The sequence below is a fragment of the Erpetoichthys calabaricus genome, chromosome 12 (assembly GCF_900747795.2).
Source record: "Erpetoichthys calabaricus chromosome 12, fErpCal1.3, whole genome shotgun sequence".
Lineage (NCBI taxonomy): Eukaryota > Metazoa > Chordata > Cladistia > Polypteriformes > Polypteridae > Erpetoichthys > Erpetoichthys calabaricus.
The window spans coordinates 159,879,469-159,894,473 of record NC_041405.2 but is presented as its reverse complement, the minus strand read 5'-3'; the positions used below and the strand labels follow the sequence as shown (position 1 = coordinate 159,894,473).

Here is a 15,005-nt window from a genome sequence, read left to right as displayed (position 1 = left end):
ATCTTGAGGTGGTCTGCCATGTGGTGGGTGCTCCTAACCTCTGAGTCTGACAACAACGTCTCTCAGTTTCATGTTATGTCAGAGACAATGAGGGGTACCAACTATGCCGTTCCTCTCCATGAATATGACTGTCATGATTTGGTTTTGCGTGAATTCATTTGGCGTTTCTTACGATTTAAATGCTCTTTTTTAGGTCCTCCTATCGCCGCTGTCTTGAGAGCTATCACTGGCACCACTTGCTCGCATTGCCATGGTTAACATTTCTAGGGTCATGACTCACAGGTAATTGGCGCGATGGGATAAAAGGTCGGCTGGAGGTTCCTTTTCATTATTTACTCGTCGTCTACAACGCTCTTAAATAATAATAATAAAAAAAGAGTGGATCTCGTGAGCGGCTTTAGCTTTGACCTTTCTGCCTGTTTCTTCAACTTCGAGTCTCGTCTCGTTAGGATTCGGTAGCTCGGTTTATTTGTATTTGTTTTATATGCTTTCCCTGGGTATTTTCGCCTGTCTCTTTCTTGTGAGGGCACCAACAACTCCTCAGATTTGTTTTTTTTTTTTTTTTTCATTTTATGACTCCACTTCATTTAACGTAAAAGCAAACATTCGCGTCTTCACTGTCGTCTAAAGTCCAACGGTTTACAGGATGTTCCAGTTCTCACAACTCTTTACACAAAGAAGTGCCTCCAGGTTTCAATCCCAAGTGCACTTTTGAGTTTTTCCAATTAAAGATGGGTCTCTTGATCACCGAATGGTGGGGGGGCCGATCTTCATGACAATACATGAGAGTCAACATTTTTTTCTTGGCCATCATTACAAGAGACACAGGAGAAAGAAGGTAATAAAATGAGGACCTTTGGGTGGGCTATTCCTTTAACTGCTGTCACGCATGTGGGTGTCGGAGGACCTCAGTCAAGGTATGTAATAACCCACTGAGATGAGAGGGGGCGCTGCTGCTAACTCGGCCATCTCCTCCTTTCCCTATAGTTCTGAGAAGGCACTTAACTCCGCCCCTTCTGGTCCAGCTGCCATAAAAACCCCGACCGTCCCAGAAGGAGGCTTCATTACTGGCCAGAGGAACCTGCCAGATGGAAGCATCAACCATTTTTGTTCACCGTTTCCAGACATTCCTGCTGAAGGGACAAACAGCTACGAGTCTTTTTCTTGTTTTTCTTTACTTGAAACTGCCGTCTCCGGACGATAAATGGGATAACCCGGTTGGCACCCCAAAATTTCCTCACTTTCTTTGGGGCTGTCATTACCACACCTGGTCACACCACCTTGGCGTTAACACCGAGTGTCTCTCGGAGAGAAATTCTCGGTAAATGCGGTGAAGCCGGAGTCAGATGCGGGGTGACGTGTAATGATCTGCTTTTAAACTGTGAAGTCAGAATGATGCTCCAAACAGTAGCCTGTTGCCATCTAGTGGATAAAATATCATGCTGCAAAAAAATCATGAAGATTTCTATGCATTTTGTCATTCTATGGTAACTTGTTAATATTCATGAGTGGGGAGGAGCCTTCAATGGCATGTAAACAAGAAGCTGTAAAGCACCAGCTGAAACTGAACTGTCCTTTGGATCGGGTGATAATAATAATTAATAATAATTCATTACATTTATATATGGCAAAGACAACGTGAATTTGTCATCAGTCGGTGACACGAATACTGAAACTGATGCATACGGCATTTCACAACTCCACCACAAGGGACAACATGCCTCAAGTAGGTCTCTGACAAAACGACTGCGATCAAGAAGAAAAGACAAGACAGGCGTGAGCCCCGTAAGCACAGTTTACAATGCAGCAACTGTCAATGTTCGTTTCGGGGAAATGTGGGAGTCGCTAAGCCTACGCTAACACAAGGGGCGCCCGTCCATCGTATGGGTCAGGAATGGACATTTAATCTGCAAATGTGCACGCAAGAGAAAGATGCAAGTATGCAAAGAAACAGGCGTGTACTGCGCTGACTGCAACGTAAGTGAGGCCATGCACTGGTGACGCACGAAGGACGTCTACTAAATCAGCATCGGTCCAGCGGTGGACACCGGACATTTCGTCCCTGCCGTGTTTGTGTGAATGGTTTGGGATTTACACATTTCTGTCACAAATATTAAGAAGTTTCCTTGTTAAAATAAAGAGAGTTTTTGGAGGGGTATGGTAAACAAACATATCGCCATGGTAATAATCACATGGAGTGGACGTCGTCAGAATTCATAACGTTTTGTGTGCGGACAGCCCAAAATATTTCACATACCAGAAAAAGAGATGACAACAAATGTAGTGCATTTGTTTGCTTCCTTTTTATTTAACTCGAGATTTTCTTAAAAAACAGAACTTGCCTATCACGTATTTCCGATGCATTTATTTACCCGAAACGCACCCAGCGTGTCTCTTTGAAGATGTAAAAAGATCCCTTTTGCGACCAAAGAGCTCGTGGGCACAATGGACACCCGGTGCCACTCTGCTCCTCTTCCCGTTTATGGCCTTTTTTTTTTTTGTATTTGATTTATTTGGACGCAGGACGGTCTGTGCACCTTGGCTTTCAAACCCCTCGATTGTGAAGCGACTAATACCGGCACCCATAAATGTCCTAAACGATCACAAAGCAGATATTCTTTGGCCAACGTGACAATGCAAACTGTTATTCAGTTAGGGTAAAAACTTTCATGTTTCTCAGGTGTATCTGGGAAATGAAGGTAAAAGACATGGGATGTGTTTCTTGACAACTTTAGGTAGCCGTCATCCCAGGATTCATAGCGTGCTCCGCACGGTCCACTACTGAGTGGGGACTGTATGGCGGTGGCCTCGGGCTTTAAATACGGGATGGCGAAGAGTTCAGTACTGCGTGTTTCCTCCATTATGTCAAGTCTACAGTGAAGTGCGACCAAGTTCATGTACCCAGTAACAGGCTGGCTGTCCCGTCATAGATGATGGCGATGTACATGTTTGGAAAAACAAAGGAGGGCCTGACCACCATTTTTGGTTAATACAAACACACACACATATACACACACCATGAGATACAACATTGTTTACTTCACAAGTCCATAAAAATAGTGAAAGGCGCTATATTTCATCGCCCAGAGTGGCCTTTTTCCAGACTTCCCAGTTTTTAGACTGAAGCAGCAAAGCACTTTTCATTTCTTGTAAGGCAAAACGGCTTTTTGGTGTCTGCCACTATTTTCTCATTTTGATCTGTTTAAAAAAAAAAAAAATAAAAAAAAAATATGAATGAATGCGGTGGTCCGCATAAACGATACGAGTGCCACCCCCCTCTGCTTAGTGAGGACAGATCAAAGTGTAATAGAAGAGAATAACGAGAGAGAAACAATGAGCAGCCGTTCTGAATTTGTCCTGTGCCGCCACCTGGATGGGCCCCCACACACACACACACACCTGTAGATTCTTATGAATCATACTTCAGATCCGCGTGGCATTCACATTCCTACACAAGATATCGCCAACCACATCCGACCGTCCACCTCGATGGAAATTTACATTTCAGAGAAACTAAAGGTGACGTCCAGCGACGGCCTGGTCTGAACATTTCCCATAAGAGGATTTCTACATTTCATGGACCCACAGACTATGGAGTGGCCATTTGTCACAGTGCCCAGTCTACACCTGCTCATTATAATCGTGCATTTCATGATTAGTTTACTTTCATCTTTAACATTTATATAAAAGTGTGCCATTCACAATCCAACCATATCATATGAGGATTTGAGTTAAAATGAATTCCTATCAATCATCTTGAAAACATTCATTCATTTAAAAAAAAAAAGGATTAGAGCCATCTTCTCCTGCCGTGCCACTCCAGGTCCCTTCTGCTCTCCACATCAGTGCCACAGAGGAGAGCGGATGGCAGCCATCAGTCTTCTGCTCTTCAAGGCTGACTCTGGTCATTAAGGCACATGGCGGCTTTCATCCTGATCTCTCTCTCAATCTGTTGGTCAAATTCTTCCCTTTCCCTGAAACAACAAATTGAAAGCACAAACGTTTAGCGCAAAAAGACAAAAAAGACATTGGGTGTGAGAAGCTGAAATGTCACTGTAGATGCTGTAATGGATGGCTAGGCCTCTCCTCTAGGATGAGGAATGGTGCCTTACGTGGCTGGGGTGCATAAGTGGAGATGCAACCCCGGCCCGGGATGGCGCTAGGTATCTAATCCCAGCTGGGGTGGTGAGATAACAGATGTAATGAGGGTGACCGGTCCTCAGAGACAGTTAGCCAAGGCTAGCAGTGCTACTCTGGTTTGGTCTCATTTTGGACTCCTGCAGGGTTCCATGGGGCATGTAGTTCAGAAAGGCAACCCTGTTTTGGTACTTGGGTGGCAAAAGAGTGCTGCTGGGAAAAGGTCTACCTGGTTTCATGACTTGGAAGCGCATCCACCATGCTATATTGTCACATCGGAAGTACTCCAGTGTCCAACACAAAAGAAGGCATCTTGCCTCACTGAGGAGGAAGAGGACAACAATCAGTGTGAAGGTGGAAGGAGACAGAAAGGCACTGGTTTATACAATGTGGACTGACCTAAAGGCCCGTCAACGCATTCTTATGCGAATATGGGATGAAGTTCCGTCCACCGAGTTTGGAGAAATCTACTGGAACCCGAGCAGATCACATGTTTCTACACACTCATTCACTGTGCCAGCAGCAGTTCCATCTTCAATGAAGAGAAGTATGCAAGGACCTGTGCCAGCCATACATGCCCAACCAATAACACCCCCAGCATCTCCATGTCTAACAGATGAGGTGGTCTGCTTTGGATCTCGGGCAGTTCCTTGTGGTCTCCACACTTTGCTCTTTCCATCACTCTGATGAGGTTCATTTTTGTCTCGTCTGTCCACAAGACCTTTTCCCAGAATTCTGCAGGCTCCTTGTAGTCCTTTTTTTCTACAAACTGTAATCTGGTCGGCCTATTTTTGTGGTCTCCATCTTGCAGTGTGGCCTCCTCTGTGTTTCTGTTCATGGAATCTTCTGCTGATAGTCGTCTCTGACACGTTCACATCGGCCCTCTGAAGACTGTTCCTGGTCTGTCAGACAGGCGTTTAGGGCTTTTTCTTTACCACTGTGAGGATTCTTCTGTCATCCTTGGCCTACCAGTCCCTTTGGGATTACTGAGCCCACCAGTCTGTTCTTTCTTCTTCGTGATATTCCAGACAGTTGATTTTGGTCATCCTAAGGTTTCATCGATGTTTTATTCTTGTTTCTCGGTGTTGGTCTTGTCTGTTGCAGAAGATGGACGTCTGAAGCGGAGCTCCTTTAGCAGCTGTGTTATTTTTTCTATTATTTCTTATTATCCCGAGGTATCCTGTATTTACCCAGCCCGAGGGTTCTATTACAGTATATGCAAGCATATAAACATGACCGACAAGAAAGTGGCTCAGAAAGAAACGGAAAAGAAACCTAAAGCTACATCCAAGCCTAGACAGGCAAGTCCAAGTTCAAGGTACGGCCTATCAGAGACTGACCTGGAACAGACAGGTGAAAGCCCAGACTCCTCGGGACCACGGTCCGCTGCATCGTCTCCAGTTGAGAGCGAAAATGGGAGCGAATGTGCAAGTGATGCAGGTCACGATAGCTCGCCGATTCCAGAAGATCACTTGAAACTGGAAAAGGCCTCGCAGTCCGCGCTTTCACCTACTCCTTGCAAGCCGGGAACATCAGCTATAATAGAGCCCGCCGCTTCACCTACAGTGCATGAAAGCAGAAATGATCTGTCTGGACTGAAGGTGATGATCGCTGAGCTCAAGCAAGATATAAAGAAAGATATAAAGAAAGAAATAAATAGTATGCTCAAGACAATTGAGAAGCTGCGGTGGGAGCCACAAGAGCTGCGGCAGGATAATAAAGACTCGGAGAAACACGTATATAATCTCGTTTAAATGTATGCTGGAAAAAATTGAGGAGCACATTCAGGAAAATGCGTCTAAACAGAGCACTTGCCGATCAGCTGGAAGACGTCAGGCAGACATTCACGACTCAAACTGAAACAGCCAAAATTTAGCATCCACTGCTAATAATAATAATAATTCATTACATTTATATAGCGCTTTTCTCAGTACTCAAAGCGCTATCCACACAGGGAGGAACCGGGAGCGAACCCACAATCTTCCACAGTCTCCTTACTGCAAAGCAGCCGCACTACCACTGCACCACCTGTGAGGACACGCAACAGCTACGAATTCCGAATGCAAAAAACTCAGAGACAGAGTTGCTGCTCTCGAAGATGGATGAAGAAGGAATAATATTAGAACTGAAGGTCTACCTGAGAATCGCGAAAGTCTAAACCCAGTGAAATTCGTAGCTGAATTATTCTCCAAAAGAAGTGGAGAGGACTTTAAATCAGACACCGAGATAGCAGCAGCTAATCGCATACAGTGATCGAACAACTCTAAACCTAGGACTTTTATTATGCGCTTCGAGAAGTTACAATCTAAAGTAAATGTAATGTCACTTCTCAGACAGAAACAAGAGATTATATGTGAAAATAACCTAATTCGTATTTTCCCTGATTTCTCACCCTTAACAGCTGCTAAGTGTGCCTCTTTTTAGAATATTAAACAGCGCTTACAAAAAGCCGATATTAGATACACCCTCTTGTATCCTGCCAAACTGAAAGTGGATATTCAAGGCAAAGATTACATATTTACCACTACGGAGGAAGCAGTTAAGAAAGCTGATCCCGACACTTTCCTGAAATACGACCGTGAGTCGCATGCACCCTGTCATGGCATCGTAAAGAAGATATTACCGGCTGTCTTATCCGCTTGCAATGACACTGGTACCGTAATTATACATCCTTTTCCCTTCTCGGTCACTTTCTGTTTTTGTTTTAATTACAAATATACACGTTTATGTATGTATGTGTGGAAGAAATTAAATTAGTAACCCTTTTATTTATTTTTTTAACTGTTCTAAAGGAATAAACCCTTGGTTTATTGTTATTATTGTATTAGGGTTTACTATGCTTATCTAGGACCACTATTTAACACAATTTCCTGGGTTTACTATCTGAACATTTCAAGACTGTTGAAGAATATATTTTATGCTTATAGTATTCAGACTTTAATCAGCAATAGATATCTTGAGATACTTCAAACGCTGCTGCTGGGGGGCTTGTTTTGTTTTGGACGTGCTCTCTCTCTAGGTATGTCAGAAGACTGGGACTTTGCGAAGTGGGGTCCAGCCTCATGTGGAGAGGGGAAACTGGGGGGGAGAGAAAGAGAGCAAGCTCTCTATCCTTTTAATCCTTATAATTATAATTACCAACATAACAATAGGCTGCATGGCAATAACCCCTGGGAAAATTAGAAATTAAGGTCAAAACTGTTTCACTTTCGGTTAAGACTACAAAATGACATCAAAAATTCAGAATCAACGTCTCCAAGACAGGACAGTTAACTTTGTGAGTTGGAATGTTAAAGGCCTTAATCACGAATTAAAAAGAAAGTATTCTCTCATCTAACAGGTCTAAACGCTAAAATAGTATTTTTACGTGAGACCCACTTATTAAGTAAGGATCAGTTCCGGCTGCAAAAAGACTGGACTGGCCAAATATTCCATTCCAGCTTTACAAAAAAAAAAAAAAAAAAAAAAAAACTAGAGGTGTGGGAATTCTCATCCACAGAACAGTCTCTCATGTGTGGTATCAGATGTAGTATCTGATCCTGAAGGGAGATGCATGATCGTCATGGGTAATTTATTTAATTGTAAAGTGATTTTGATAAATGTTTATGCACCCAATGTGGATGATCGAGAATTCATCCAAAATGGTTTTGCATCCATTCCCAATATGAACACTCATAAAATTATAATGGCTGGGGATTAAATTGTGTTTTAAATCCAGACCTAGATAGGTCTACTGTCACAGGGGCAATGACATCTAACACTGCAAAGACAATTACACCGTTTGTAACTGACCACAACTTATCAGACCCCTGGAGGTTTCTAAACCCAAACTCAAGAACATATTCCTCCTACTCACCAGTGCATCATTGCTACTCAAGAATTATTTCTTTGTAGATAACCATTTCTTGCCTATGATTAAATCCTGCAAGTACGCTGCTATTGTTATTTCCGACCATGCCCCTCTGATCTTGGAGATAAAATCATTATGCTCCACATACTCATCATCTTGCAGATGGCGTCTTAACACAATTTTATTAGCAGACGAGAACTTTACAGAATTTATATCAAAACGAATCAGTTTTTTTCTGTTTTCCTCAGAGGTCTCTGCAGTATTCTTGTTCCTCAGCCTCAAAATGTCTTCTTTGACTTTCTCTGGCACAGCTCTTGTCCTCATGTTGGACAATGGCAGCTGCAGACTCCAAAGGATGGTGGCAAAAAGAGATATCTTATGAAGCAATCAAACCCATCTGTGGAATCACAAACACCTGGGACGTCATCTGTCCCAAACATTACGGAGCCCTGAATTTGTTGGGGTTGGGTAGACAAAGTGTTGTGTAACTGAAATTCAAGCAAATCCCCTAAAATGAAAGTCTGCAATGTGCACTTCAATCACAAGTCTGAATTGTTTGATTTGTAATTTGAAACTGTGAGCAGTCATCAAATAAAAATGGGTCTTTGTCCCCAACATTATAGAGACCACTGTAGATGGCATCAGCCACTTAAAATTCTGTTCTAAAGTTAAGGTCAGGTCTTGTAACCCAAAAAAATCGACCATAAAATCAGACCCCAACTTAATGCGACAATTTTGTTTTTCTTTTTAACATCTTCTTGCCTACTCCAATTTCACACCAGTTTCTCAGACATATCGAATTTTGCTGCAGCAGCATAGTTAGCAACTTCTTTCGCCACTCAAACGACGTTTAATTTAAAACCAGCTTCATATTTTCTTCTGATTGAACTCTCCATCATAGATAAGGGATGCTCTTATAATCAAGGTGTATGAGGGGGTGAGATACAAAAAAAACACAAAACAGTGCAAACGTCGCTTCAGAATAGTTTGGGTATTACCGTGTGGTCACGTAGGCAAAACAGAGTGAGAGAGAGAAGTTAGGAGTGCATGCTGATACAGTGCATTACCGTACCCACATACAGTAGGAAACAAAAGGCCGTGTGCTCCGTGGTGACTCTCTCAGGTGGGCGTTAGCATATCATAATCTTTTGGACCAACAGTGTGAGTTTTCCGCATTCAACTTATATGACCAACATTATAAAATACCAGAAATTATACAGTAAAATCAAGTCCCAACTTATCCGTGAGTATATACGGTAATCATTTTTTATTCATTTTTAAAAGAACAGAACCCATCCCGACGTTTTATAGTGGAAGCCACTGGACATTGACCGGAAAATAAAAGCCTAAAAATTTTCTGATCAAAGCTTCTATATAAAAGAACACGCTTTCCTTGTTTTCGACGCATGTTTGTAACACTGTCCGCAGGGGGTGCGCTACAAAGAGATTACAGAGAGTTGGTTTTTAAACATTCCTACCCAACTTACCTGGCACTAATGTCGGGGCCTTTATTATATTTCTCTTCAGCTTTTTCTATGGAGATGCGATCCACAGCAGAGATGGCAAAGATGACCGCCTGCGAGAGAGGAAATTCAACACAGTTAGAGCAGATTGATAAGAACCTACAAAAGGTCTAAGGGGCAAAGTGCGAGCACATCCCCTACTGGTGAACACAGACGGCAGGAGCCGTTTGATTTTTCAGACCTCCTTGTTCTGCTGTGCCCGCCATACACAAGTTGCTTTTCGGTTATCGTTTCTTCCGTCACTGACTGACGGCATACCACAAGTGTCTGGGAAATGTCAACTGATGATTTTAATTGGGGTGCAGTGGATGAGAAGGAATTCTCGTTTTATTTCCTCATGCAGAGTCCATGATGTCTGCCCAACCACTCGACACTTTTGGAGGGTCTCGGGTACACAATTCATTAATGTGGCACTCAAAACCTTTATGGATAGTCAGCCATCACTTCTTTAATGCTTGTGTGAGAAAAGATCATCCATCTCCCTCTTTTGAGACACAAGTCCACATACACCAACTACATGGACTAAAGTATTGGGGGGGGGGAACCCCCCCGGACCCCCCCTTAATATTATTGCATTCAGGTGTTTTAATCAGACCCATCGCCAAAGGCGCATAAAATCAGCACCTTGCCATGCAGTCTCCATTTACAAACATTTGTGAAACAAAATGTGTCGTTCTGAAGAGCTCAGTGGATATTCCACAGTCAACTGCAAGTGGAATTATTGGAAAGTGGAAGCATTTAGGAACAGCAGCAACTCAGTCACGAAGCAGAAGACCACGTAAAGTCACAGAGCAGGGTCAGCGACTGCTAGGGGGCATGGTGCGTAAAAAGTCGCCAACACTCTGCTGATTCCATAGCTGAAGAGCTCCAAACTTCCACTGGCATTAATGTAAACACAAAAACTGTGCAGCAGGAGCTTCATGGGATGGGTTTCCATGGCCAAGCAGCTTCATGCAAGCCTCACATCACCAAGCACAATGCCAAGCGTTGGACAGAGTGGTGGAAACGTGTTATATGGAGTGATGGATCATGCGTCTCTGTTTGGCAGTCAGATGGGCGAGTCTGGGATTTGGCAGATGCCAGGAGAACGTTACCTACCTGACTGCACTGTGCCAACTGTGAAGTTTGGTGGAGGAGAGATAATAGCGTGGGGTTGTTTTTTGGGGTTTGGGCTCGGCCCCCATACTTCCAGTGAAGGGAAATCTTAATGTTTCAGCATACCAAGACATTTTGGACAACGCTATGCTTCCAACTTTGCAAAAAGAGTTTGGGGAAGGCCCTGTTCTATTTCAGCCTGACTGTGTGCCCCATGCACAAAGCAAGGTCCAGAAAGACATGGTGGGATGAGTTTGGTGTGCAAGAACTTGAGTGGCCTGCACAGAGTCCTGACCTCAACCCCATCAAACACTTATGGAATGAACTGGAATGGAGATTGTGAGTCAGGCCTTCTCATTCCACATCAGTGCCTGACCTTATAAATGCTCTACAGAATGAACGGGCACAAATTCCCACAGAAACACTCCAGAATCTTGTGGAAAGACTTCCAAAAAGAGCAGAAGCTGTTATAACTGCAAAGGGGGGACCAACTGTATAAATTTAGGATGCTCTGATCGATCGGACACCATCCTAAATCAGCCAATTTTCCCTTACAAAAGACTCAACTGGTCAATCCCGCCTGTGCTTGTCTAAGATTTACGGTAATTTAGTTGCACTGCTCCTTAACACAAAGTATTACGGCATCTTTTTTGCTGCGAGCGAGCTTCTTGCAGAACAGCAAGTCAAAGGTTGTTTTAATAAACAGCGAGAGACGACTGGAACATTCGCCTTTACATTAAAGAAAGCGGAGTAATAAACGGAAATCGAGAAATCATAGAAGCCGTCCCATGCAATTAGACAAATGGCACAAAAAGCTTCGATTAATTTCACTTTGTCCTTTGTTTAAAAATAGGACACCATTTTTTCTTAGATTGGCCTGCAAGTTTGTGTTAAGAACAGCAGTTTAAATTGTGAATTGGGAAAAAGTCAAATTTTAAATTACTGCTTAGTAAATGACAGGCTTGTTAGCTTAAAAGCAAAACGTGTCTTTTACTTCTGTAAGTCTATATAACATGTCAAGCCTGTCCTGTCTTCATGATGAAAAGTGACATGTTTGCTTGTTTAAAGGTCCTTACTGTGCTTATTAATTGTTGCCGTGTGTCATACAGTAGACGTTTTGGCAAGAAGCAAGTACTGCATAATTAGAATGGTAATCCATATTTATAATTACATCTCAAGAATAACAATCTTCTACACTGAAGACACAAGCTGTAGTGCAATTAATGATTAAAAACGATTAACACTCACATGTGCACAAATACTTACATGTACAGTGCATCCGGAAAGTATTCCCAGCGCATCACTTTTTCCACATTTTGTTATGTTACAGCCTTATTCCAAAGTTGATTAAATTCATTTTTTTTCTCAGAATTCTACACACAACACCCCATAATGACAACGTGGAAAAAGTTTACCTGAGGTTTTTGCAAATTTATTAAAAATCAAAAACTTGAGAAAGCACATGTACATAAGTATTCAAAGCCTTTGCCATGAACCTCAAAATTGAGCTCAGGTGTATCCTGTTTCCCCTGATCATCCTTGAGATGTTTCTGCAGCTTCATTGGAGTCCACCTGTGGTCAATTCAGTTGACTGACATGATTTGGAAAGGCACACACCTGTCTATAGAAGGTCCCACAGTTGACAGTTCATGTCAGAGCACAAACCAAGCATGAAGTCAAAGGAATTGTCTATAGACCTCCGAGACAGGATTGTCTTGAGGCACAAATCTGGAGAAGGTTACAGAAAAATTTTTGCTGTTTTGAAGGTCCCAATGAGCACAGTGGCCTCCATCATCCGTAAGTGGAAGAAGTTCGAAACCACCAGGACTCTTCCTAGAGCTGGCCGGCCATCTAAACTGAGCAATCGGGGGAGAAGGGCCTTAGTCAGGGAGGTGACCAACAACCCGATGGTCACTCTGTCAGAGGTCCTCTGTGGAGAGAGGAGAACCTTCCAGAAGGGCAACCATCTCTGTAGCAATCCACCAATCAGGCCGGTATGGGACAGTGGCCAGACGAAAGCCACTCCTTAGTAAAAGGCACATGGCAGCCCGCCTGGAGTTTGACAAAAGGCACCTGAAGGACTCTCAGACCATGAGAAAGAAAATTCTCTGGTCTGATGAGACAAAGATTGAGCTCTTTGGTGTGAATGCCAGGCGTCACGTTTGGAGGAAACCTGGCACTGCTCATCACCAGGCCAATACCATCCCTACAGTGAAGCATGGTGGTGGCAGCATCATGCTGTGGGGATGTTTTTCAGCGGCAGGGACTGGGAGACTAGTCAGGATAAAGGGAAAGATGACTGCAGCAATGTACAGACACATCCTGGATGAAAACCTGCTCCAGAGCGCTCTTGACCTCAGACTGGGGCGACGGTTCATCTTTCAGCAGGACAATGACCCTAAGCACACAGCCAAGATATCAAAGGAGTGGCTTCAGGACAACTCTGTGAATGTCCTTGAGTGGCCCAGCCAGAGCCCAGACTTGAATCTGATTGAACATCTCTGGAGAGATCTTAAAATGGCTGTGCACCAACGCTTCCCATCCAACCTGATGGAGCTTGAGAGGTGCTGCAAAGAGGAATGGGCAAAACTGGCCAAGGATAGGTGTGCCAAGCTTGTGGCATCATATTCAACAGGACTTGAGGCTGGAATTTCTGCCAAAGGGGCATCGACAAAGTATTGAGCAAAGGCTGTGAATACTTATGGACATGGGATTTCTCAGTTTTTTCACGTTGTCATTATGGGGTGTTGTGTGTAGAATTCTTTTTTTTTCGTTTTTTAAAAGTTTAGTTAAGTTTGAAAGTAAAAACAGTTCACACAAAAAAGAAAATAAAAATAGCAAAAAAAAGAAATTATAATAAGAAAAATTTAGTTCTAAGCTTAATCTTGTTACATCTTAAATCATTACTAATCACTTATAATTTCTGAACCATTTCAAAGCGGTCAGAAAACTGTATGCTTATTCCTTTGTGTGTAGAATTCTGAGGAAAAAAATGAATTTAATCCCTTTTAGAATAAGGCTGTAACATAACAAAATGTGGAAAAAGTGATGCGCTGTAAGCAATGTTTAATTGCAAAATCAGTTAATTGATTGCATGCTCTACATGCTCGGTGGCCACTTTATTAGGTACACCCTGCTAGTACCAGGTTGGACCCTCTTTGCCTTCACAATTGCTATAAGGTGCTGGAAACATTTCTCAGGGATTTTGGTCCTTATTGACATAATATCACACAGTTGCTGCAGATTTTGTCGGCTGCACATCCATGATGCGAATCTCCCGTTCTACCACATCCCAAAGGTGCTCTTTTGGATTGAGATCTGCTGACTGTGGAGGTCATTTGAGTCCAGTGAGCTCATCGTCATGTTCAAGAAACCATTTGGAGATGATCTGAGCTTTGTGACATGGTGTGTCATCCTGCTGGAAGGAGCCATCAGAAGATGGACACTGCGGTCATAAAGGGATGAACATACTCAGGTAGGCTGTGACATTTAAACGATGCTCAGCTGATACTAAGAAGACCAAAGTGTGGCAGGAAAATATCCCCTAAACCATCAAACCACCAGCAGCAGCCTGAACCACTGATACAAGGCAGGATGGATCCATGCTTTCATGTTGTTGATGCCAAATTCTGACCCTACCATCTGAATGTTGCAGGAAAAACTTGAGACTCATCAGACCAGGTGACATTTTTTCCAATCTTCTGTTGTCCAATTTTGCTGAGCCCGTGTAAATTGTAGCCTCAGTTGCCTGTTGTTAGCCGATAGGAGTGTCACCCACTGTGGTCTCCTGCTGCAAGGATCTACATGTTGTTTGTTCAGAGATGCTCTTCTGCACACTTCAGTTGTATTGAGTGCTTATCTGAGTTACTGTTGCCTTTCTATCAGTTTGGACGAGTCTGGCCATTGACCTCTGACTTTTGCCATCAACATGGCATTTTTGCCCAGAGAACTGCCACTCACTGGATATGTTCCCTTTTTCGGACCATTCTCTGTAAATCCTAGAGATGTTTGTGCATGAAATTTGTGAAATACTCAGACCAGCCTCTCTGGCACCAACAACGATGACACGTTCAAAGTCACTTCAGTCGCCTTTCTTCCCCATTATGATGCTGGGTTTGAACTTCAGCAGTTCGAGTTGACAATGTCTACAAGCCGATATGCATTGACATGCTGCCATGTGATTGGCTGATAAGAGTTTTGTGCTAATAAGCAGTTGTACCTAATAAAGTGGCCAGTGAGTGCAGATATTTATTTTGTTGTTACAGAAAAGGTAAAAACTCCTTTTTTTAATTAAGCTTTGTTCCAGATAGATACTGCAGTGGTTCTATGGCTAAAGATATGTGCTGGCATCTGGAAAGGTTGCTGGTTGAAATCCCGCTACTGCCAGAAGACATTCTACT

General features: G+C 43.0%; 1 protein-coding gene across 1 annotated transcript in view; it reads right to left on the bottom strand.

Moving 5' to 3' along the window:
- Positions 1–580: 580 nt before the first annotated feature.
- LOC114662902 (PWWP domain-containing DNA repair factor 3B-like) overlaps positions 581–15,005 on the bottom strand; it is a 123,856-nt gene continuing 109,431 nt past the window's right edge. The window contains exons 17-18 of the mRNA XM_051934989.1: positions 9,475–9,563; positions 581–3,974 (exon numbers count right to left, since the gene is read on the bottom strand). Coding sequence (XP_051790949.1) covers positions 3,890–3,974; positions 9,475–9,563 — 174 coding nt within the window. The 3' untranslated portion in view covers positions 581–3,889. The remainder of the gene's footprint in view (positions 3,975–9,474; positions 9,564–15,005) is intronic.